This window comes from Histomonas meleagridis (assembly GCF_020186115.1).
Source record: "Histomonas meleagridis strain 2922-C6/04-10x chromosome Unknown contig_23, whole genome shotgun sequence".
NCBI lineage: Eukaryota > Parabasalia > Tritrichomonadida > Dientamoebidae > Histomonas > Histomonas meleagridis.
Window position 1 is genome coordinate 947171 of NW_027150820.1, and position 26960 is coordinate 974130.

A 26960-nucleotide genomic window follows, 5' to 3' on the forward strand; every position below is an offset into this window, starting at 1 on the left:
ATTCGGGATGTTTTAGTCTTCATTTCATAAAAGTTGACAAAATAAATTAAGTTATTCCAATTATAATGATGAAATATTTTGTGATAATATCATTACACAAAATGGAAAATTGATTGTTTCGTTTGAATTGCCAAAATCTGTAACAAAAGATTCTTTTCATGCACTTGAATCATGTAAAAGCCTTCAAACAATTTTCATTACTGAAAATGTAAAAGAAAATGGAGTAGTGCATTTGATAATGATAATACCACAACAGTATTGGCAATAAATTCATATCAAGAAAATAATTTCAAGAATTTAAATATTATTAAAGGAATGGTAGCAGAAGATCGGTGCAACAATTAACACATTTATATCAAATTCATTTACCAAATCACACATTTACACAGTCAAACGCATTCCAAATTTCACATTCACACTTACTACTATTATACATTTAATCATCGTTCGTTCTCTTCAGAACTCTTTTACACTTACGATTTTTGAAAATGGATATAAATATATATATTACAACATAATTGTTTTTTATGATTACATTCACATTCGTCATAAGTTTCTTCACATTAATTACTACACCACAATTCTCACAACGCCATCAGCCATTTGCATTATATTTGGTGCTGTGCAGTAACTTTGCTTCCAATTCTTGTGAGAGAAATGAGCAAAAGGATAAGCGCTTATCAAAGTGCGCATCTGGATCAACAAGCGAATAAAATGTCCAATTGATTTCAATGTTACATTTCTTAAATGTGAATTTCGAATTATATACAAAACAAAAACTAACTATAAACATTTGAACGCAAATCTATATCCAGTTATCATTTTCGCTGCGCACCATTTTGCTTATTTCTTCGTTTATTCCCTCTTCTTGATTTATGTCTTCTAAATTTGTTTCATTGTTTTCCGTTTCCGATGTAACTCTTTTGTTCTTTTTATTACGGAACATGAAAATTGAAATTCCAATTATTACAAACAAGACGACAATCGAGCCGCAGATGAGGCCAATGAGGACGTTCGTCGGAAACTCATTGCGCGTCAATTCGTTTTGCTGATACATTGTAAAGAAATCCGAATAAAAGCTGTAGTACGTCTGGAATTGCATAACAGAGTATTCGTAGTAAATGAATTCGGTGCTGACGTACGTCGGAATGCGCGAACTCTCAGTTATGATACGGGTGCGCGATACATACGAATCCTTGATGACATACGACTCGGTGATGGAGAGATAATACGTTAATATGAACGAATGGGTAACATCTTCATATCCGGAATTCGAATTTATGCGCGTGTTCGACTTGGAAAATGAATCACTTCGTGTGAACGTATCTGTGTTAGAATATGTATTCGATTTAGTTAATGTATTACTTCGTGAGAATGTGTTCGACTTGGTAAATGTATTACTTTGTGCGAATGCATTTGATTGTGTAAAATTATTTGATTGTGAAAATGTTTTTGTTTGTATTGATAAATTTGTGAAATTTATTTGCATAGATATAATATTCCCGACATTGCCAGCTCCATCAACAGGTGCAGCATAAATGTACATTATTTTCGATGTAGTTTGCTCTCGTTCTATTTTAACATAATTTTTAGTTTCATTTGCTAAGTTTCTTATACTGATATTTTCAATAGAACTATTTGTGATCAAATATTTGTATTTCTCTATTCCTGTAGTAACGTTTACAGTCACATCATCTGATGTTGACGTCGGATCTCCATCATAATCATATGATCTAACTTGAAATGTATATACAGAACCATTATCTTCTGCATCAAAGTATATAGTGTAATCACTTTCATTAAATATAATTTCTTTCATTAATGGTGGCGCCTTATCCTGTGAATACAAATGATCATCGAAATTGTCTGCTTCAGTTCTTTGCTTTAAATAGAAAATTGTGTTAACTAATATTTTTTTCTCAATATCTGTTACATTGCATTGGTCACGTCCTAATTGTGTAACTGCTGTGTTACCATATGTTGTGAGATAGAAATTATGTCGCGAATCTACTGAGTCATCATCATTAAAAGAAAACCAAATTTGATTGTTAGCTGAAGCTTGTTGATTTTTTACATGAGTTTGTATAATATCAAGTTCGGTATCGGTGTCGTTAATTGGCCATGGATATCGCAGAAGTAGACCATTGTTTTTGATCGATATTTGATCAGATTCGTATTCGCTTTCTTTAACATGATCAAATATTGGTACAGAAATTCCAAACATTTTACGGAGACGAAGTAAACCTGTGGGATATAACCATCCTTTATTTTCTTTTTTCCTATCATCATCCTCATCCTCGTCCTCATCATCTTCATGATACTTAACAAATATTTGACTTAATGTGTCTGGGCCTGCAAGAAATCCATACCCTCGATTAATGTATTTTCTTAATTTTTTAATGGACTTTATTGAATAACCAGAGCTGCCATCCCAGAACCCAAAAACAATCACATCAAATTGAAAAATATTGTCATTGTCATTTTCAACAAATTCTTCGAATTTTTCAATTGATAATAATTTTACTTCCATTATGTGTTTTGTTGAATTAGGGAAAGTACCATATGGTGAAGAATAAATGTCATCAGAACTGCCTCCTTCAATCCAAGTTTTCATAGAAGCAGATTTTGGATAACAATGCGATTGATTTAGGTCAGTATCAAATTCCATTGAAACAAAGTTTGGAGGAGAATATTTTTCAGAGAAACTTGATTGAGTCCCTTTCTGACTTGGATATGGGTAAACATTCAAAACATTAATGGTTTCTTCGTTGCTGTATGTACTAATAGGCTGCCATTCGTTTTTAACTTTTTGAAAAATTTTATAGTATTTTGGAGAGGCGTGCTTACCACCATTTTTCCAAGAAAGATGACTACCACCTTTCCCATTTGCATATGATTTTTTTGCACTAATTTCCAGTTCTATTTTTTCACATATTATGAAATAAAGGTAAAACAGCATGAGTAATTGGTGTGAACGTTGGAATTCAATGATGTATTGAATTTTTGAACTGTGTTAATTAACCAACATCATTCAAATTTCTTTATTATTTTTACTTTTTCAAACTTTCACAGTTTTCTCTGTTTAACCGCAACGATATGTAAAGCATGCGATGGGAAACCGTAACAAAAACAATTTATTGACAACATCCTTTATTTATCTCTTCCATTACCAATTTCGGAATTTCGTAAACTGTGGTTAATTCGTTAGACACCAAATTCAATGATTTCCATTTTTCCATTTCATCGAACACAACTTTTAATAACGGTAACTGCGCTGCTACGATTATTATTTCCCAGCCAGCGAACAAATTTTCATTTTTTACTTCATTTGAACATTCTTCGATCATTGTTTTAATTCTTAATTCGACCTTCGACAAAATGTATAATGCGTCGATTGGAAATGTACAAAAGCAACAAAGCAACAAATCGTCGAATATGCCATTAAATAATTGATAATTATCACAAAATTCATTTGAAGTCATTTCTAAATATTTTGATGGTATTTGCGATTCTTTAATTCCCATTTCGCATATTTTCATTTCTTTCATTTTGATAAGTAACTTTTCGTCGTATTGATCATTCCGATTCACACTTAACATCTCCGACGTGTTAAAGAGAAATCGAGCAAGGAAATATCGGATTACATTGGTTTGGTCTGTTTCGTTCACTGTTATTCCAATGTATCTACAAGTTTCGCGTGTGGCGAATTCTAATGTGTCAACGAAATTACGTTCATTAAGTTGCGACAAACAAAATTTGGACTGTAGAGCTTCTTGTGATTGAAGAAAACGTGAAAAAATTTCGTATTCATCGGTTTCGGGAATATATTGATTCGAAGGATCCTTAAGAATTATGGAATCATTAATGATTTTACGTAAAAGCTGGATGCTACTGTGCTTGTCGGGAAATGGATGTGGTATAAAAGTGAGTTGTGAGATTAGTTGTTTCATTTTTCGTTTGTATATATAATATTGATATTGAACAGAGGAAAGATAACTAAACTCTATGATGTTAAATGGCTGTGTAATTGAAACAACGTTAACGTAAACTGGTTTGGGATGATGAATAAGATATGTTATAACTTTTTGAATGTTAATCAACATTTCGATTTGCTGCTCAATGAGCGAACTCCGAGTCCTTTGTAACGTAAGATATAAGTTTTGAACAATAGGCTGAAGGAATTTATATTGACGATATATATCTTGTGTTAGAAATGATGGTTGAATATGATACTTGGAAAAAATATTTTGATTGTTCATGCGTTTTGTGACTTTTGTGATATTTTTTTTATGTGCTGCAATAGCAACATTAACTTTTTTGAGAGAATCTTTAAATTGTGGAATTAATGAGTCCTGAACGTTAATGCTTTCTGTTGGCGTATTTGTGTCCAAAGGTTTAATAAAGTCATCTATATGTTCAAATTGGAGCTCTTTTGGAATGGGATCGTTTCCGCATTTCATATTAGGTAAACTACTCAAAAGTGTAACAAATTCAATTTTTTGAGTGCTTGAGTAACAAACGAAGATATAATGAATAAACATATTGACTTTATCGAATCAATACATCCATGTAACCTTCTTGTATACACAGATAGAGCACACATTTTGAGGAGTGGCTTTCGCGTTTAGCGATCAGGAAATAGTATATACTCTGAAAATGTAATAATAACTAAACGATATCGTATATATATATATTCCTTGAAACGCCAGCTAATTAAAAATTTTGTAAAATAAATATATAAAAAAAATTAAAATTGTTTTTAATTTTAGACTAATATCGCTACAATAAAACACAACAATAAATCATGAAAATGAAAAAAAAATAATTTTATATTTTAATTGTTTAATCAATTATATTTTTTTACAATAGTTTTTGCTTCATAACTCCATGAAAGAATATTAATAAAAATTTCATTAAAGAATTTACTAAAAAAATTTAACATAAATATTTCTAAAATGTGATTTTTATTTCATTAATAATTTGATTTTATATTTATTTATATTATATTTGAATATCAAAATTTTCTTCTTTGAAATCCTTCGCAAATGGGTCTTCTTCAATGTTTTGAAGTGAATATCCTGTCGCAAATGTATCAAAGTTTTCTTGTTTTTCATATTCTTCTTCTTTCATTTCATATTCTTTATTCTTTTCGTTTTGATGCGTTTTTTTATATTTTATAATGAAAATAACAATTAAAATAATTACTATTATAATTACAACAACAACACAAATTATAATGACAATAGTGTTGTTATCATTCGTTTGCGTTTCGTTCTGATTAAAATGAGAATAATGATAATAATTATAATAATAACTTTGATAAAATGAATAAATAACAATCGTATATTCATAATAAATAAACATACTTTGAATATATATATTTGAGAGAGTGTTATTAACATTAATATTTGAAATTATAAAACTATTCGAATATGTGAAATTTATGATCGAAATATAATATGTAAATGATAATGTATATGTTAATGTAAATGTATTAGCTAATGTTATATTCGAAATTGATACAGTGATGCTTTGATATTGAATAAACGTATTTGATTTAGTGAATGTATTTGATAATGAAAATGCGCTTGATTTATTATATGTATTTGAATTAGTAAATGTATTTGAATTAGAAAAAGTATTTGATAATGAAAATGAATTTGATTTAGTAAAGTTATTTGAATTAGAAAAAAGTATTTGATAATGAAAATGAATTTGAATTCGAAAATGTATTTGAATTAGTAAATATATTTGATTGAGAAAATGTTTGTGTTGATGGAATGCATTCGTCAATTATTGTTCCTTTGGCAACAGAAAACTGCCAAATGTGTCACCATTATATGTCGAAGGCACCATAACAGATGTAACTGTGACACCATCAAATCCATTTCCAACTGTTGGTGATTCATTACCATTAAAATAAATACATTTAAGTGATGGACAATAAGAAAATGCATAATTTCCAATTGTTTTAACATTTTCGCCAATAAAAAGTGTTTCTAAATTAGAACATGAATAAAATGCATAACTTTCAATAGTTTCAACATTTTCTTCAAGAATAATCGTTTTGATATTATAACATGTCATAAATGCTCTTTCACATATCGATATAACTGAATTTAGTATTGTATATGAATTTGTTACATTTCCTGGTGGATAAATAATTAATTTTTCAATATTTTTATCATATAAAATTCCATCATTTTCATAATTAGAATAATATAAATTTTCATTGGAAACATAAATAAATTGAAGTTTTGAACAATATATAAATGGATTTGCTGATATTGATGTGACTGATTTTGGAATTGTAATGTTTTTGATATTAACACAGCTTTGAAATGCATAGTTTCCAATTGTTATTAAATCTTCTCCTAATTCAACAATTTCTAAGTTATTACAGCTTGAAAATGCATTTTGACCAATTGTATAAACTAATTTACCAATTTCAACTGAAGATAATGAATTCCATTTTGCAAAAGCTGAACTTGGTATTGTATCAATTCCTTCAATGATTAAATGTTGTGCTGAATTTTGATGATTTTCATAATCATTTGAAAAATCAGTTTCATTATTTAATATTAATGTTTGATTTTCATTAACATATACAAATTGAAATGAATTTTTGATAAATAAAATAAATATTAATGAAATAATTTGTATGTTACATTTTGTTTTGTTGATATTATATTTTTTAAATGAATTATTTGAAAATAACCTCAAGAAAATAAAATTAAAGACAAAAACATAAATTATTAATGTTGAAATATTGAATAAAAATAAATATTTTAAATATTTTGTGCTTATATTTTGAAGGTTGATTAATTGGATGTTTGATTTGAAATATATTAATAAATACATTTTTTTCATTTGAAACATTTCTTTGTTCTTAAAGAAATTATTTTTATTTAACAAATGAAATGAAAAAAAATTGGAATTAAAAAGTAAACTTTTTTGAAATACAACATCAAGGTTTTTGTTTTTTACTAAGCATATTACATGGTATATGTTTCATAATGCGAATATTTTTATAAATTTTGTTGATTTGTGATTTTAGAGTATAAATTTTTTTATCTCTTAAAAAACTTAGACTAACACATACAATTTGAGATAGAATCAAAGTTATATAGATGTACAAAAACATACACTGGATATAACTTGTTTTCTCTTCAACAATGAATTTGATTTCTTAACGGTTATCTATTGTTCGCATCGATGGGTATACCCAAAATTTTAATGACACGATCGTTTTGGCTTTGGTTCAAAACGCTCAAGCTAAAAAATTTATAAATTAGGTCGTAAAAAACCAAAGTCAATCATTTTAATATTAAGTATCTACTCTCATATATTAATGAGAGATCTCGTTATTTACACCTTTAATATTAACTAAGCTATAATATCATCTTTCACTTTTTTGAGTTATCGCAAAATTTACAAAAATTAGTAAGTTATACTTAAATAAATTATAATAACTCAAAATATTATAGTAAAAATTATCAGAAATTGTTTAGTGGGCATTGTATTTGGTGAAAGCTCATTAAAACTTTTACTTATGAATACATTTTTAATTTAATATCATACAACATTACACATTTCATGATTTTATATATATTACACCATTTTATTTATTATTCTTGTTCCTCCTCTTTTTTCTCGTTTTTTTCCATCTACTCTTTCCGACTCCAGGTGGTCCCCATATCCACCAGTTCTTTAATTTCAGATTTCCATTCCATGCATTACATTTTTTGATATGATCACTCTTCCAATCCAATAATTTGTTCCTTTGGTGAAACGCCTCTAATGGATATTTATTAGTGAATTCCAACCATGGTATTGTAATTAAATCATCCAACAATTTCTTGGTCCGTTCTAATTTTGAAATATACTTCTCAGTATCTTGAGTAAATTCTCCTAACTTTAAAAATATTTCTTCCTGTTTTTGTGCAATATCTATAATTGTCCAATTCTGACCCATTTGCAACTATAAAATAACAACCAGGGGAAGCTGCACTTAATGTGTTTCTATAATAATTTTTTTTCTACATGTAAATATCCCTGAATGTGTTTAGTTCCCGTCGAGGGAGCGAATTCCTCTTCTGCAATTAATCTTTTGATGTCATTGATAATATTATTTCTTAACATTGTATTTAAATCTTCCACTGCATCTTTTACTGATAATAATGTTTGCCAATTATCTGGTGGGTTGTTCCACGTAAAACACCACCTTTTGGCTCGTGGATTTACTTCCATCTGAATGAACTGATTTTATCCGACCAAATATATCCATTGAAATTTTTATTTTATAATTTGTATCTCATACATTTCTTAACCGTTGGAATTTTTTCTATTCAATTTTCTTCTTTTTAGTAAAGTATTCAATTGACATGTTGTAAAATTAAAGTTTTTCATGTAACATGTCATAAGCAAGTTCCTAACTTGACATTATGTGGGAAAAATCATTTTTATTTTTAGATCCATGGAATATGAAGAATCCTTTGATAATTTTGGTTTTAGCGACGACAATTTTTGATTTTAATAATGTTTATCCTGAATCCTTACAATCGGAAGACGATGAAAAACCGTATCCAATACCTCCTCCAGTATTTACTCCCCCTGCTCCATGTCTTATGCCAGACAATGAAGGTCAAGTTAAATCCATATATTTCAGTAATGTTGGCCTACTTAAGGGCTTTATTAAGGAGAATCCTCAGTTGGTTGAGAATTGGGTTATTGTTCTCCCAATCATCTCAATAGGTGCCATCCGTTATGATCGTCGCCGTAAGGATGTTCCTTCCTATTTAATTCACCCTCAATTAATAAATCTCCCACAACATTAAATTTTTTATTGTTATGCCTCGTAGATTACGTAGACGTAGTTATTCACGCGGACGTCCATTAAAGACTGTAAAGTATTCTAATGAGACTTATAATTGTTCCGGAAACATTACATTTAATACAGGCTCTGGTGACGGTGCCGTAGGTGATCAAGTAAATACCACTCTTATCACTGCTGTCGCTACCCAAGGTATGCGTAAAGTAAAGAATTTTACTTTAAAAATGATTACAGATGTTGATATTCCATTATTATGGGCTCTAGTATATGTTCCAGATGGTACAGTTCCTCAATCTATGTCACTTGGTACCCCTGCTGCTCCTGTTTCATTATATGAACCCAATCAAAATGTTATAATGTCAGGGTACCTTACCCCTAATGCTCAACAGACTCAAGTATTTCGTACTAGGTTAGCACGTAATTTAAATTCAGGTGATTGTATTGTTTTATGTTTAAAAGTATCCATTCCTGGTACTGAAATCACCGATAAGTTCTTAGGGGTTCAATTAAATTATGCTATTAAAAATTAATAAAAAATTTTCCCACTGTTATTTTTATGTTTGATCCACATCGTATTGGACCTATTAGTGAATCTTATTATTCACGTAATAAGGGACGTGTTATACAACGTAAGTTGGTACCTCCTATTAATCCACCTCTTACTAAATATGATCTAGATCGTGCTTATGAAGTTCTTAAGAACAATGGTAGGATTCCTGATTATACTATTCAAGATACCATTGTTAATTATCCTGGTGGTTCTAGTACTAAAAGAATTGCTTATGAAATTGGATCTACTATTAAGGTTATTATACCAATATCTTTTATATCTATTTCAGATGTTTCTGGTTTTATTCCATTATCACAATTTACTTATATCACTAATTTAAATCAGACAATAGATCCAACACATTATTATGTTATTATTCAAATTGAACCTAATCAACCCAATTCTGAATATACTGAGATATATGTCAATTATTTACATCAATCATCTATTTCTAGTTCAGGTACTTATTATTATTATTTATATGATTTTGGTACTACTTTTCCATCAGTTAATAATCGAACAGTTGGTTTTTTTACATCTAATAATTCTCTTGTATTTTATATTCGTGAAACCAATTTTGAAGTATCTGCACCCAGTGTTTTAATTGTTCCTAATTCTAATTATTCATTTAATTTTTAATTGTAAAATGTAAACCATTCAATTGATTTTAAGATAATTTCTTTTTTCTATCGGTTTTTCTGGTTAATTTTTTTTTTCTTTTCGACTCAGCACATAAGTGATAATAACAAAGTTTGTTCACTCTATGGGCAATTGAGAACTTTTTTTTTTTTTTTTTTTTTTTCTTTAAACCAAGGTACCCCCTCCCCCAGAAGAAGCCCTAATGGCGAATGAGTGCATTTATCACGAGCTGGCCGTAGCCCGACCTCGCGGAGCCCTTTTTTATATAAGGGCGGAGACCAGAGAAGTAGATAAAGTGCAACAGGGGGTGGGGGGGTTAGGCACTTTTTTCTTTTTGTTGTTGACCGTTATTTAGACGATTAAAAATAAAAAATATTTAGAGCCTAGTCTTTTTCCTGCGGAGGACGTTAGTTGGTACCTCCAAAGGATTATTACCTAGGCTCTAAATTATTTTTTGTACCAATTGGATACTTCAGTTCACTTTTAATTGAATACTTTACGTTGAAATTCAATTCATTTTGATCGTCTTTTTTGGTGACCGTTAAACGATAGGGATTTTTTATTCCAATTGAATAGGCATTCAATTTAGGTACCTTCAATAACATTTAAGGTTAAATTGCAAAATGAATTAATTTTTTATTTAATTCATTAAAATAGACTTATCCAGTCTGGTACTTAGGAATACATCTTCTTCAGATTTTATTTCGACTTCAGTAAATCTTCTTCGTAAGGCATCCAGATCTACTTTATTTTCTATGCATTCTTCCATTGAGTAATTTGCAGTGATTACTATGAACCATTTACCCGGATTAATCACTGTTCTTGCTCCTTTTATTTCTTGTGTTTGATAGTAACGATCTGCCCAAGTCTTCAGGAATGACATCAATACTTTAATTTTATCAGGGTCTACATCTTCGAATAGTATGCACTTTGTTTCCAAGTCATCATAACCATCAAACCATTTATTTTGCCACTTCGTACATATCTCATTTGGCTCGAATTGGTTCCTCACCCATCTACTCTTTCCGACTCCAGGTGGTCCCCATATCCACCAGTTCTTTAATTTCAGATTTCCATTCCATGCATTACATTTTTTGATATGATCACTCTTCCAATCCAATAATTTGTTCCTTTGGTGAAACGCCTCTAATGGATATTTATTAGTGAATTCCAACCATGGTATTGTAATTAAATCATCCAACAATTTCTTGGTCCGTTCTAATTTTGAAATATACTTCTCAGTATCTTGAGTAAATTCTCCTAACTTTAAAATATTTCTTCCTGTTTTTTGTGCAATATCTATAATTGTCCAATTCTGACCCATTTGCAACTATAAAATAACAACCTGGGAAAGCTGCACTTAATGTGTTTCTATAATAATTTTTTTTCTACATGTAAATATCCCTGAATGTGTTTAGTTCCCGTCGAGGGAGCGAATTCCTCTTCTGCAATTAATCTTTTGATGTCATTGATAATATTATTTCTTAACATTGTATTTAAATCTTCCACTGCATCTTTTACTGATAATAATGTTTGCCAATTATCTGGTGGGTTGTTCCACGTAAAACACCACCTTTTGGCTCGTGGATTTACTTCCATCTGAATGAACTGATTTTATCCGACCAAATATATCCATTGAAATTTTATTTTATAATTTGTATCTCATACATTTCTTAACCGTTGGAATTTTTTCTATTCAATTTTCTTCTTTTTTAGTAAAGTATTCAATTGACATGTTGTAAAATTAAAGTTTTTCATGTAACATGTCATAAGCAAGTTCCTAACTTGACATTATGTGGGAAAAATCATTTTTATTTTTAGATCCATGGAATATGAAGAATCCTTTGATAATTTTGGTTTTAGCGACGACAATTTTGATTTTAATAATGTTTATCCTGAATCCTTACAATCGGAAGACGATGAAAAACCGTATCCAATACCTCCTCCAGTATTTACTCCCCCTGCTCCATGTCTTATGCCAGACAATGAAGGTCAAGTTAAATCCATATATTTCAGTAATGTTGGCCTACTTAAGGGCAATCGTATATTCATAATAAATAAACATACTTTGAATATATATATTTGAGAGAGTGTTATTAACATTAATATTTGAAATTATAAAACTATTCGAATATGTGAAATTTATGATCGAAATATAATATGTAAATGATAATGTATATGTTAATGTAAATGTATTAGCTAATGTTATATTCGAAATTGATACAGTGATGCTTTGATATTGAATAAACGTATTTGATTTAGTGAATGTATTTGATAATGAAAATGCGCTTGATTTATTATATGTATTTGAATTAGTAAATGTATTTGAATTAGAAAAAGTATTTGATAATGAAAATGAATTTGATTTAGTAAAGTTATTTGAATTAGAAAAAGTATTTGATAATGAAAATGAATTTGAATTCGAAAATGTATTTGAATTAGTAAATATATTTGATTGAGAAAATGTTTGTGTTGATGGAATGCATTCGTCAATTATTGTTCCTTTGGCAACAGAAAACTGCCAAATGTGTCACCATTATATGTCGAAGGCACCATAACAGATGTAACTGTGACACCATCAAATCCATTTCCAACTGTTGGTGATTCATTACCATTAAAATAAATACATTTAAGTGATGGACAATAAGAAAATGCATAATTTCCAATTGTTTTAACATTTTTCGCCAATAAAAAGTGTTTCTAAATTAGAACATGAATAAAATGCATAACTTTCAATAGTTTCAACATTTTCTTCAAGAATAATCGTTTTGATATTATAACATGTCATAAATGCTCTTTCACATATTGATATAACTGAATTTAGTATTGTATATGAATTTGTTACATTTCCTGGTGGATAAATAATTAATTTTTCAATATTTTTATCATATAAAATTCCATCATTTTCATAATTAGAATAATATAAATTTTCATTGGAAACATAAATAAATTGAAGTTTTGAACAATATATAAATGGATTTGCTGATATTGATGTGACTGATTTTGGAATTGTAATGTTTTTTGATATTAACACAGCTTTGAAATGCATAGTTTCCAATTGTTATTAAATCTTCTCCTAATTCAACAATTTCTACGTTATTACAGCTTGACAATGCATTTTGACCAATTGTATAAACTAATTTACCAATTTCAACTGAAGATAATGAATTCCATTTTGCAAAAGCTGAACTTGGTATTGTATCAATTCCTTCAATGATTAAATGTTGTGCTGAATTTTGATGATTTTCATAATCATTTGAAAAATCAGTTTCATTATTTAATATTAATGTTTGATTTTCATTAACATATACAAATTGAAATGAATTTTTGATAAATAAAATAAATATTAATGAAATAATTTGTATGTTACATTTTGTTTTGTTGATATTATATTTTTTTAAATGAATTATTTGAAAATAACCTCAAGAAAATAAAATTAAAGACAAAAAACATAAATTATTAATGTTGAAATATTGAATAAAAATAAATATTTTAAATATTTTGTGCTTATATTTTGAAGGTTGATTAATTGGATGTTTGATTTGAAATATATTAATAAATACATTTTTTTTTTTTGAAACATTTCTTTGTTCTTAAAGAAATTATTTTTATTTAACAAATGAAATGAAAAAAAATTGGAATTAAAAAGTAAACTTTTTTGAAATACAACATCAAGGTTTTTGTTTTTACTAAGCATATTACATGGTATATGTTTCATAATGCGAATATTTTTATAAATTTTTGTTGATTTGTGATTTTAGAGTATAAATTTTTTTTATCTCTTAAAAAAACTTAGACTAACACATACAATTTGAGATAGAATCAAAGTTATATAGATGTACAAAAACATACACTGGATATAACTTGTTTTCTCTTCAACAATGAATTTGATTTCTTAACGGTTATCTATTGTTCGCATCGATGGGTATACCCAAAATTTTAATGACACGATCGTTTTGGCTTTGGTTCAAAACGCTCAAGCTAAAAATTTATAAATTAGGTCGTAAAAAACCAAAGTCAATCATTTTAATATTAAGTATCTACTCTCATATATTAATGAGAGATCTCGTTATTTACACCTTTAATATTAACTAAGCTATAATATCATCTTTCACTTTTTTTTTTTATCGCAAAATTTACAAAATTAGTAAGTTATACTTAAATAAATTATAATAACTCAAAATATTATAGTAAAAATTATCAGAAATTGTTTAGTGGGCATTGTATTTGGTGAAAGCTCATTAAAACTTTTACTTATGAATACATTTTTAATTTAATATCATACAACATTACACATTTCATGATTTTATATATATTACACCATTTTATTTATTATTCTTGTTCCTCCTCTTTTTTCTCGTTTTTTTCCATCTACTCTTTCCGACTCCAGGTGGTCCCCATATCCACCAGTTCTTTAATTTCAGATTTCCATTCCATGCATTACATTTTTTGATATGATCACTCTTCCAATCCAATAATTTGTTCCTTTGGTGAAACGCCTCTAATGGATATTTATTAGTGAATTCCAACCATGGTATTGTAATTAAATCATCCAACAATTTCTTGGTCCGTTCTAATTTTGAAATATACTTCTCAGTATCTTGAGTAAATTCTCCTAACTTTAAAATATTTCTTCCTGTTTTTGTGCAATATCTATAATTGTCCAATTCTGACCCATTTGCAACTATAAAATAACAACCTGGGAAAGCTGCACTTAATGTGTTTCTATAATAATTTTTTTTCTACATGTAAATATCCCTGAATGTGTTTAGTTCCCGTCGAGGGAGCGAATTCCTCTTCTGCAATTAATCTTTTGATGTCATTGATAATATTATTTCTTAACATTGTATTTAAATCTTCCACTGCATCTTTTACTGATAATAATGTTTGCCAATTATCTGGTGGGTTGTTCCACGTAAAACACCACCTTTTGGCTCGTGGATTTACTTCCATCTGAATGAACTGATTTTATCCGACCAAATATATCCATTGAAATTTTATTTTATAATTTGTATCTCATACATTTCTTAACCGTTGGAATTTTTTCTATTCAATTTTCTTCTTTTTAGTAAAGTATTCAATTGACATGTTGTAAAATTAAAGTTTTTCATGTAACATGTCATAAGCAAGTTCCTAACTTGACATTATGTGGGAAAAATCATTTTTATTTTTAGATCCATGGAATATGAAGAATCCTTTGATAATTTTGGTTTTAGCGACGACAATTTTGATTTTAATAATGTTTATCCTGAATCCTTACAATCGGAAGACGATGAAAAACCGTATCCAATACCTCCTCCAGTATTTACTCCCCCTGCTCCATGTCTTATGCCAGACAATGAAGGTCAAGTTAAATCCATATATTTCAGTAATGTTGGCCTACTTAAGGGCTTTATTAAGGAGAATCCTCAGTTGGTTGAGAATTGGGTTATTGTTCTCCCAATCATCTCAATAGGTGCCATCCGTTATGATCGTCGCCGTAAGGATGTTCCTTCACTATTTAATTCACCCTCAATTAATAAATCTCCCACAACATTAAATTTTTTATTGTTATGCCTCGTAGATTACGTAGACGTAGTTATTCACGCGGACGTCCATTAAAGACTGTAAAGTATTCTAATGAGACTTATAATTGTTCCGGAAACATTACATTTAATACAGGCTCTGGTGACGGTGCCGTAGGTGATCAAGTAAATACCACTCTTATCACTGCTGTCGCTACCCAAGGTATGCGTAAAGTAAAGAATTTTACTTTAAAAATGATTACAGATGTTGATATTCCATTATTATGGGCTCTAGTATATGTTCCAGATGGTACAGTTCCTCAATCTATGTCACTTGGTACCCCTGCTGCTCCTGTTTCATTATATGAACCCAATCAAAATGTTATAATGTCAGGGTACCTTACCCCTAATGCTCAACAGACTCAAGTATTTCGTACTAGGTTAGCACGTAATTTGAATTCAGGTGATTGTATTGTTTTATGTTTAAAAGTATCCATTCCTGGTACTGAAATCACCGATAAGTTCTTAGGGGTTCAATTAAATTATGCTATTACTTATTAATAAAAAAATTTTCCCACTGTTATTTTTTATGTTTGATCCACATCGTATTGGACCTATTAGTGAATCTTATTATTCACGTAATAAGGGACGTGTTATACAACGTAAGTTGGTACCTCCTATTAATCCACCTCTTACTAAATATGATCTAGATCGTGCTTATGAAGTTCTTAAGAACAATGGTAGGATTCCTGATTATACTATTCAAGATACCATTGTTAATTATCCTGGTGGTTCTAGTACTAAAAGAATTGCTTATGAAATTGGATCTACTATTAAGGTTATTATACCAATATCTTTTATATCTATTTCAGATGTTTCTGGTTTTATTCCATTATCACAATTTACTTATATCACTAATTTAAATCAGACAATAGATCCAACACATTATTATGTTATTATTCAAATTGAACCTAATCAACCCAATTCTGAATATACTGAGATATATGTCAATTATTTACATCAATCATCTATTTCTAGTTCAGGTACTTATTATTATTATTTATATGATTTTGGTACTACTTTTCCATCAGTTAATAATCGAACAGTTGGGTTTTTTTTACATCTAATAATTCTCTTGTATTTTATATTCGTGAAACCAATTTTTGATGTATCTGCACCCAGTGTTTTAATTGTTCCTAATTCTAATTATTCATTTATTTTTTAATTGTAAAATGTAAACCATTCAATTGATTTTAAGATAATTTCTTTTTTCTATCGGTTTTTCTGGTTAATTTTTTTTTTCTTTTCGACTCAGCACATAAGTGATAATAACAAAGTTTGTTCACTCTATGGGCAATTGAGAACTTTTTTTTTTTTTTTTTCTTTTTCTTTAAACCAAGGTACCCCCTCCCCCCAAAAGAAGCCCTAATGGCGAATGAGTGCATTTATCACGAGCTGGCCGTAGCCCGACCTCGCGGAGCCCTTTTTTATATAAGGGCGGAGACCAGAGAAGTAGATAAAGTGCAACAGGGGTGGGGGTTAGGCACTTTTTCTTTTTGTTGTTGACCGTTATTTAGGACGATTAAAAATAAAAATATTTAGAGCCTAGTCTTTTCCTGCGGAGGACGTTAGTTGGTACCTCCAAAGGATTATTACCTAGGCTCTAAATTATTTTTTATCCCAATTGAATACTTCAGTTCACTTTTAATTGAATACTTTACATCGAAATTCAATTCATTTTGATCGTCTTTTTGGTGACCGTTAAACGATAGGATTTTTATTCCAATTGAATAGGCATTCAATTTAGGTACCTTCAATAACATTTAAGGTTAAATTGCAAAATGAATTAATTTTTTATTTAATTCATTAAAATAGACTTATCCAGTCTGGTACTTAGGAATACATCTTCTTCAGATTTTATTTCGACTTCAGTAAATCTTCTTCGTAAGGCATCCAGATCTACTTTATTTTCTATGCATTCTTCCATTGAGTAATTTGCAGTGATTACTATGAACCATTTACCCGGATTAATCACTGTTCTTGCTCCTTTTATTTCTTGTGTTTGATAGTAACGATCTGCCCAAGTCTTCAGGAATGACATCAATACTTTAATTTTATCAGGGTCTACATCTTCGAATAGTATGCACTTTGTTTCCAAGTCATCATAACCATCAAACCATTTATTTTGCCACTTCGTACATATCTCATTTGGCTCGAATTGGTTCCTCACCCATCTACTCTTTCCGACTCCAGGTGGTCCCCATATCCACCAGTTCTTTAATTTCAGATTTCCATTCCATGCATTACATTTTTTGATATGATCACTCTTCCAATCCAATAATTTGTTCCTTTGGTGAAACGCCTCTAATGGATATTTATTAGTGAATTCCAACCATGGTATTGTAATTAAATCATCCAACAATTTCTTGGTCCGTTCTAATTTTTGAAATATACTTCTCAGTATCTTGAGTAAATTCTCCTAACTTTAAAATATTTCTTCCTGTTTTTGTGCAATATCTATAATTGTCCAATTCTGACCCATTTGCAACTATAAAATAACAACCTGGGAAAGCTGCACTTAATGTGTTTCTATAATAATTTTTTTTCTACATGTAAATATCCCTGAATGTGTTTAGTTCCCGTCGAGGGAGCGAATTCCTCTTCTGCAATTAATCTTTTGATGTCATTGATAATATTATTTCTTAACATTGTATTTAAATCTTCCACTGCATCTTTTACTGATAATAATGTTTGCCAATTATCTGGTGGGTTGTTCCACGTAAAACACCACCTTTTGGCTCGTGGATTTACTTCCATCTGAATGAACTGATTTTTATCCGACCAAATATATCCATTGAAATTTTATTTTATAATTTGTATCTCATACATTTCTTAACCGTTGGAATTTTTTTCTATTCAATTTTTCTTCTTTTTTAGTAAAGTATTCAATTGACATGTTGTAAAATTAAAGTTTTTCATGTAACATGTCATAAGCAAGTTCCTAACTTGACATTATGTGGGAAAAATCATTTTTTTTTTTTAGATCCATGGAATATGAAGAATCCTTTGATAATTTTGGTTTTAGCGACGACAATTTTGATTTTAATAATGTTTATCCTGAATCCTTACAATCGGAAGACGATGAAAAACCGTATCCAATACCTCCTCCAGTATTTACTCCCCCTGCTCCATGTCTTATGCCAGACAATGAAGGTCAAGTTAAATCCATATATTTCAGTAATGTTGGCCTACTTAAGGGCAATCGTATATTCATAATAAATAAACATACTTTGAATATATATATTTGAGAGAGTGTTATTAACATTAATATTTGAAATTATAAAACTATTCGAATATGTGAAATTTATGATCGAAATATAATATGTAAATGATAATGTATATGTTAATGTAAATGTATTAGCTAATGTTATATTCGAAATTGATACAGTGATGCTTTGATATTGAATAAACGTATTTGATTTAGTGAATGTATTTGATAATGAAAATGCGCTTGATTTATTATATGTATTTGAATTAGTAAATGTATTTGAATTAGAAAAAGTATTTGATAATGAAAATGAATTTGATTTAGTAAAGTTATTTGAATTAGAAAAAGTATTTGATAATGAAAATGAATTTGAATTCGAAAATGTATTTGAATTAGTAAATATATTTGATTGAGAAAATGTTTGTGTTGATGGAATGCATTCGTCAATTATTGTTCCTTTGGCAACAGAAAACTGCCAAATGTGTCACCATTATATGTCGAAGGCACCATAACAGATGTAACTGTGACACCATCAAATCCATTTCCAACTGTTGGTGATTCATTACCATTAAAATAAATACATTTAAGTGATGGACAATAAGAAAATGCATAATTTCCAATTGTTTTAACATTTTCGCCAATAAAAAGTGTTTCTAAATTAGAACATGAATAAAATGCATAACTTTCAATAGTTTCAACATTTTCTTCAAGAATAATCGTTTTGATATTATAACATGTCATAAATGCTCTTTCACATATTGATATAACTGAATTTAGTATTGTATATGAATTTGTTACATTTCCTGGTGGATAAATAATTAATTTTTTTTTTTTTTTATCATATAAAATTCCATCATTTTCATAATTAGAATAATATAAATTTTCATTGGAAACATAAATAAATTGAAGTTTTGAACAATATATAAATGGATTTGCTGATATTGATGTGACTGATTTTGGAATTGTAATGTTTTTGATATTAACACAGCTTTGAAATGCATAGTTTCCAATTGTTATTAAATCTTCTCCTAATTCAACAATTTCTAAGTTATTACAGCTTGAAAATGCATTTTTGACCAATTGTATAAACTAATTTACCAATTTCAACTGAAGATAATGAATTCCATTTTGCAAAAGCTGAACTTGGTATTGTATCAATTCCTTCAATGATTAAATGTTGTGCTGAATTTTGATGATTTTCATAATCATTTGAAAAATCAGTTTCATTATTTAATATTAATGTTTGATTTTCATTAACATATACAAATTGAAATGAATTTTTGATAAATAAAATAAATATTAATGAAATAATTTGTATGTTACATTTTGTTTTGTTGATATTATATTTTTTAAATGAATTATTTGAAAATAACCTCAAGAAAATAAAATTAAAGACAAAAACATAAATTATTAATGTTGAAATATTGAATAAAAATAAATATTTTAAATATTTTGTGCTTATATTTTGAAGGTTGATTAATTGGATGTTTGATTTGAAATATATTAATAAATACATTTTTTTTTTTTTTTTTATTTCTTTGTTCTTAAAGAAATTATTTTTATTTAACAAATGAAATGAAAAAAAATTGGAATTAAAAAGTAAACTTTTTTGAAATACAACATCAAGGTTTTTTTTTTTTACTAAGCATATTACATGGTATATGTTTCATAATGCGAATATTTTTATAAATTTTTGTTGATTTGTGATTTTAGAGTATAAATTTTTTTTATCTCTTAAAAAAACTTAGACTAACACATACAATTTGAGATAGAATCAAAGTTATATAGATGTACAAAAACATACACTGGATATAACTTGTTTTCTCTTCAACAATGAATTTGATTTCTTAACGGTTATCTATTGTTCGCATCGATGGGTATACCCAAAATTTTAATGACACGATCGTTTTGGCTTTGGTTCAAAACGCTCAAGCTAAAAATTTATAAATTAGGTCGTAAAAAACCAAAGTCAATCATTTTAATATTAAGTATCTACTCTCATATATTAATGAGAGATCTCGTTATTTACACCTTTAATATTAACTAAGCTATAATATCATCTTTCACTTTTTTGAGTTATCGCAAAATTTACAAAATTAGTAAGTTATACTTAAATAAATTATAATAACTCAAAATATTATAGTAAAAATTATCAGAAATTGTTTAGTGGGCATTGTATTTGGTGAAAGCTCATTAAAACTTTTACTTATGAATACATTTTTAATTTAATATCATACAACATTACACATTTCATGATTTTATATATATTACACCATTTTATTTATTATTCTTGTTCCTCCTCTTTTTTTTTTTTTTTTTCCATCTACTCTTTCCGACTCCAGGTGGTCCCCATATCCACCAGTTCTTTAATTTCAGCTTTCCATTCCATGCATTACATTTTTTGATATGATCACTCTTCCAATCCAATAATTTGTTCCTTTGGTGAAACGCCTCTAATGGATATTTATTAGTGAATTCCAACCATGGTATTGTAATTAAATCATCCAACAATTTCTTGGTCCGTTCTAATTTTGAAATATACTTCTCAGTATCTTGAGTAAATTCTCCTAACTTTAAAATATTTCTTCCTGTTTTTGTGCAATATCTATAATTGTCCAATTCTGACCCATTTGCAACTATAAAATAACAACCTGGGAAAGCTGCACTTAATGTGTTTCTATAATAATTTTTTTTCTACATGTAAATATCCCTGAATGTGTTTAGTTCCCGTCGAGGGAGCGAATTCCTCTTCTGCAATTAATCTTTTGATGTCATTGATAATATTATTTCTTAACATTGTATTTAAATCTTCCACTGCATCTTTTACTGATAATAATGTTTGCCAATTATCTGGTGGGTTGTTCCACGTAAAACACCACCTTTTGGCTCGTGGATTTACTTCCATCTGAATGAACTGATTTTATCCGACCAAATATATCCATTGAAATTTTATTTTATAATTTGTATCTCATACATTTCTTAACCGTTGGAATTTTTTCTATTCAATTTTCTTCTTTTTTAGTAAAGTATTCAATTGACATGTTGTAAAAATTAAAGTTTTTCATGTAACATGTCATAAGCAAGTTCCTAACTTGACATTATGTGGGAAAAATCATTTTTATTTTTTAGATCCATGGAATATGAAGAATCCTTTGATAATTTTGGTTTTAGCGACGACAATTTTGATTTTTAATAATGTTTATCCTGAATCCTTACAATCGGAAGACGATGAAAAACCGTATCCAATACCTCCTCCAGTATTTACTCCCCCTGCTCCATGTCTTATGCCAGACAATGAAGGTCAAGTTAAATCCATATATTTCAGTAATGTTGGCCTACTTAAGGGCTTTATTAAGGAGAATCCTCAGTTGGTTGAGAATTGGGTTATTGTTCTCCCAATCATCTCAATAGGTGCCATCCGTTATGATCGTCGCCGTAAGGATGTTCCTTCCTATTTAATTCACCCTCAATTAATAAATCTCCCACAACATTAAATTTTTTATTGTTATGCCTCGTAGATTACGTAGACGTAGTTATTCACGTGGACGTCCATTAAAGACTGTAAAGTATTCTAATGAGACTTATAATTGTTCCGGAAACATTACATTTAATACAGGCTCTGGTGACGGTGCCGTAGGTGATCAAGTAAATACCACTCTTATCACTGCTGTCGCTACCCAAGGTATGCGTAAAGTAAAGAATTTTACTTTAAAAATGATTACAGATGTTGATATTCCATTATTATGGGCTCTAGTATATGTTCCAGATGGTACAGTTCCTCAATCTATGTCACTTGGTACCCCTGCTGCTCCTGTTTCATTATATGAACCCAATCAAAATGTTATAATGTCAGGGTACCTTACCCCTAATGCTCAACAGACTCAAGTATTTCGTACTAGGTTAGCACGTAATTTAAATTCAGGTGATTGTATTGTTTTATGTTTAAAAGTATCCATTCCTGGTACTGAAATCACCGATAAGTTCTTAGGGGATCAATTAAATTATGCCATTACTTATTAATAAAAAAATTTTCCCACTGTTATTTTTTATGTTTGATCCACATCGTATTGGACCCTATTAGTGAATCTTATTATTCACGTAATAAGGGACGTGTTATACAACGTAAGTTGGTACCTCCTATTAATCCACCTCTTACTAAATATGATCTAGATCGTGCTTATGAAGTTCTTAAGAACAATGGTAGGATTCCTGATTATACTATTCAAGATACCATTGTTAATTATCCTGGTGGTTCTAGTACTAAAAGAATTGCTTATGAAATTGGATCTACTATTAAGGTTATTATACCAATATCTTTTATATCTATTTCAGATGTTTCTGGTTTTATTCCATTATCACAATTTACTTATATCACTAATTTAAATCAGACAATAGATCCAACACATTATTATGTTATTATTCAAATTGAACCTAATCAACCCAATTCTGAATATACTGAGATATATGTCAATTATTTACATCAATCATCTATTTCTAGTTCAGGTACTTATTATTATTATTTATATGATTTTGGTACTACTTTTCCATCAGTTAATAATCGAACAGTTGGGTTTTTTTTACATCTAATAATTCTCTTGTATTTTATATTCGTGAAACCAATTTTGAAGTATCTGCACCCAGTGTTTTAATTGTTCCTAATTCTAATTATTCATTTAATTTTTAATTGTAAAATGTAAACCATTCAATTGATTTTAAGATAATTTCTTTTTTCTATCGGTTTTTCTGGTTAATTTTTTTTTTCTTTTCGACTCAGCACATAAGTGATAATAACAAAGTTTGTTCACTCTATGGGCAATTGAGAACTTTTTTCTTTTTTTCTTTTTCTTTAAACCAAGGTACCCCCTCCCCCAAAAGAAGCCCTAATGGCGAATGAGTGCATTTATCACGAGCTGGCCGTAGCCCGACCTCGCGGAGCCCTTTTTTATATAAGGGCGGAGACCAGAGAAGTAGATAAAGTGCAACAGGGGTGGGGGTTAGGCACTTTTTCTTTTTGTTGTTGACCGTTATTTAGACGATTAAAAATAAAAATATTTAGAGCCTAGTCTTTTCCTGCGGAGGACGTTAGTTGGTACCTCCAAAGGATTATTACCTAGGCTCTAAATTATTTTTTGTACCAATTGAATACTTCAGTTCACTTTTAATTGAATACTTTACGTTGAAATTCAATTCATTTTGATCGTCTTTTTGGTGACCGTTAAACGATAGGATTTTTATTCCAATTGAATAGGCATTCAATTTAGGTACCTTCAATAACATTTAAGGTTAAATTGCAAAATGAATTAATTTTTTATTTAATTCATTAAAATAGACTTATCCAGTCTGGTACTTAGGAATACATCTTCTTCAGATTTTATTTCGACTTCAGTAAATCTTCTTCGTAAGGCATCCAGATCTACTTTATTTTCTATGCATTCTTCCATTGAGTAATTTGCAGTGATTACTATGAACCATTTACCCGGATTAATCACTGTTCTTGCTCCTTTTATTTCTTGTGTTTGATAGTAACGATCTGCCCAAGTCTTCAGGAATGACATCAATACTTTAATTTTATCAGGGTCTACATCTTCGAATAGTATGCACTTTGTTTCCAAGTCATCATAACCATCAAACCATTTATTTTGCCACTTCTGTACATATCTCATTTGGCTCGAATTGGTTCCTCACCCATCTACTCTTTCCGACTCCAGGTGGTCCCCCATATCCACCAGTTCTTTAATTTCAGATTTCCATTCCATGCATTACATTTTTTTGATATGATCACTCTTCCAATCCAATAATTTGTTCCTTTGGTGAAACGCCTCTAATGGATATTTATTAGTGAATTCCAACCATGGTATTGTAATTAAATCATCCAACAATTTCTTGGTCCGTTCTAATTTTGAAATATACTTCTCAGTATCTTGAGTAAATTCTCCTAACTTTAAAATATTTCTTCCTGTTTTTGTGCAATATCTATAATTGTCCAATTCTGACCCATTTGCAACTATAAAATAACAACCTGGGAAAGCTGCACTTAATGTGTTTCTATAATAATTTTTTTCTACATGTAAATATCCCTGAATGTGTTTAGTTCCCGTCGAGGGAGCGAATTCCTCTTCTGCAATTAATCTTTTGATGTCATTGATAATATTATTTCTTAACATTGTATTTAAATCTTCCACTGCATCTTTTACTGATAATAATGTTTGCCAATTATCTGGTGGGTTGTTCCACGTAAAACACCACCTTTTGGCTCGTGGATTTACTTCCATCTGAATGAACTGATTTTTATCCGACCAAATATATCCATTGAAATTTTATTTTATAATTTGTATCTCATACATTTCTTAACCGTTGGAATTTTTTCTATTCAATTTTCTTCTTTTTAGTAAAGTATTCAATTGACATGTTGTAAAATTAAAGTTTTTCATGTAACATGTCATAAGCAAGTTCCTAACTTGACATTATGTGGGAAAAATCATTTTTATTTTTAGATCCATGGAATATGAAGAATCCTTTGATAATTTTGGTTTTAGCGACGACAATTTTGATTTTTAATAATGTTTATCCTGAATCCTTACAATCGGAAGACGATGAAAAACCGTATCCAATACCTCCTCCAGTATTTACTCCCCCTGCTCCATGTCTTATGCCAGACAATGAAGGTCAAGTTAAATCCATATATTTTCAGTAATGTTGGCCTACTTAAAGGGCTTTTATTAAGGAGAATCCTCAGTTGGTTGAGAATTGCTATTGTTCTCCCAATCATCTCAATAGGTGCCATCCGTTATGATCGTCGCCGTAAGGATGTTCCTTCCCTATTTAATTCACCCTCAATTAATAAATCTCCCACAACATTAAATTTTTTTATTGTTATGCCTCGTAGATTACGTAGACGTAGTTATTCNCGCGGCNGTCCATTAAAGACTGTAAAGTATTCTAATGAGACTTGTAATTGTTCCGGAAACATTACATTTAATACAGGCTCTGGTGACGGTGCCGTCGGTGATCAAGTCAATAACACTCTTATGATTGCTGTCGGTACCCAAGGAATGCGTAAAGTAAAGAATTTTACTTTTAAAAATGATTACAGATGTTGATATTCCATTATTATGGGCTCTAGTATATGTTCCAGATGGTACAGTTCCTCAATCTATGTCACTTGGTACCCCTGCTGCTCCTGTTTCATTATATGAACCCAATCAAAATGTTATAATGTCAGGGTACCTTACCCCTAATGCTCAACAGACTCAAGTATTTCGTACTAGGTTAGCACGTAATTTGAATTCAGGTGATTGTATTGTTTTATGTTTAAAAGTATCCATTCCTGGTACTGAAATCACCGATAAGTTCTTAGGGGTTCAATTAAATTATGCTATTACTTATTAATAAAAAATTTTCCCCACTGTTATTTTTTATGTTTGATCCACATCGTATTGGACCTATTAGTGAATCTTATTATTCACGTAATAAGGGACGTGTTATACAACGTAAGTTGGTACCTCCTATTAATCCACCTCTTACTAAATATGATCTAGATCGTGCTTATGAAGTTCTTAAGAACAATGGTAGGATTCCTAATTATACTATTCAAGATACCATTGTTAATTATCCTGGTGGTTCTAGTACTAAAAGAATTGCTTATGAAATTGGATCTACTATTAAGGTTATTATACCAATATCTTTTATATCTATTTCAGATATTCCTGGTTTTATTCCATTATCACAATTTACTTATATCACTAATTTAAATCAGACAATAGATCCAACACATTATTATGTTATTATTCAAATTGAACCTAATCAACCCAATTCTGAATATACTGAGATATATGTCAATTATTTACATCAATCATCTATTTCTAGTTCAGGTACTTATTATCATTTTTGAAGTATCTGCACCCAGTGTTTTAATTGTTCCTAATTCTAATTATTCATTTAATTTTTAATTGTAAAATGTAAACCATTCAATTGATTTTAAGATAATTTCTTTTTTCTATCGGTTTTTCTGGTTAATTTTTTTTTTCTTTTCGACTCAGCACATAAGTGATAATAACAAAGTTTGTTCACTCTATGGGCAATTGAGAACTTTTTTCTTTTTTTCTTTTTCTTTAAACCAAGGTACCCCCTCCCCCAAAAGAAGCCCTAATGGCGAATGAGTGCATT

The 26960-nt window shown here is 29.3% G+C and overlaps 6 protein-coding genes across 6 annotated transcripts; 5 read left to right on the top strand and 1 right to left on the bottom strand.

Annotated features, from left to right (window-relative positions):
• Positions 1-805: 805 nt before the first annotated feature.
• GO595_003886 (bacterial Ig-like domain protein) lies at positions 806-2614 on the bottom strand (the record flags this gene model as incomplete). The annotated part of the gene is made up of 1 exon (XM_067916956.1): positions 806-2614. The coding sequence occupies one exon, from the start codon at positions 2612-2614 to the stop codon at positions 806-808; it is 1809 nt and encodes a 602-aa protein (XP_067776173.1).
• Positions 2615-8850: 6236 nt separating this feature from the next.
• Positions 8851-9363, top strand: GO595_003887 (Cap protein; the record flags this gene model as incomplete). Its single annotated transcript, XM_067916957.1, has 1 exon — positions 8851-9363. One exon carries the CDS (start codon positions 8851-8853, stop codon positions 9361-9363), a length of 513 nt encoding a protein of 170 aa, XP_067776174.1.
• A 6211-nt stretch (positions 9364-15574) lies between these two features.
• GO595_003888 (Cap protein) lies at positions 15575-16087 on the top strand (the record flags this gene model as incomplete). Its single annotated transcript, XM_067916958.1, has 1 exon — positions 15575-16087. The coding sequence occupies one exon, from the start codon at positions 15575-15577 to the stop codon at positions 16085-16087; it is 513 nt and encodes a 170-aa protein (XP_067776175.1).
• Positions 16088-22301: 6214 nt separating this feature from the next.
• On the top strand, positions 22302-22814 carry GO595_003889 (Cap protein; the record flags this gene model as incomplete). The annotated part of the gene is made up of 1 exon (XM_067916959.1): positions 22302-22814. One exon carries the CDS (start codon positions 22302-22304, stop codon positions 22812-22814), a length of 513 nt encoding a protein of 170 aa, XP_067776176.1.
• Positions 22815-25877: 3063 nt separating this feature from the next.
• On the top strand, positions 25878-26183 carry GO595_003890 (Cap protein; the record flags this gene model as incomplete). The annotated part of the gene is made up of 1 exon (XM_067916960.1): positions 25878-26183. One exon carries the CDS (start codon positions 25878-25880, stop codon positions 26181-26183), a length of 306 nt encoding a protein of 101 aa, XP_067776177.1.
• Positions 26184-26211: 28 nt separating this feature from the next.
• On the top strand, positions 26212-26685 carry GO595_003891 (uncharacterized protein; the record flags this gene model as incomplete). The annotated part of the gene is made up of 1 exon (XM_067916961.1): positions 26212-26685. One exon carries the CDS (start codon positions 26212-26214, stop codon positions 26683-26685), a length of 474 nt encoding a protein of 157 aa, XP_067776178.1.
• Positions 26686-26960: the final 275 nt, after the last annotated feature.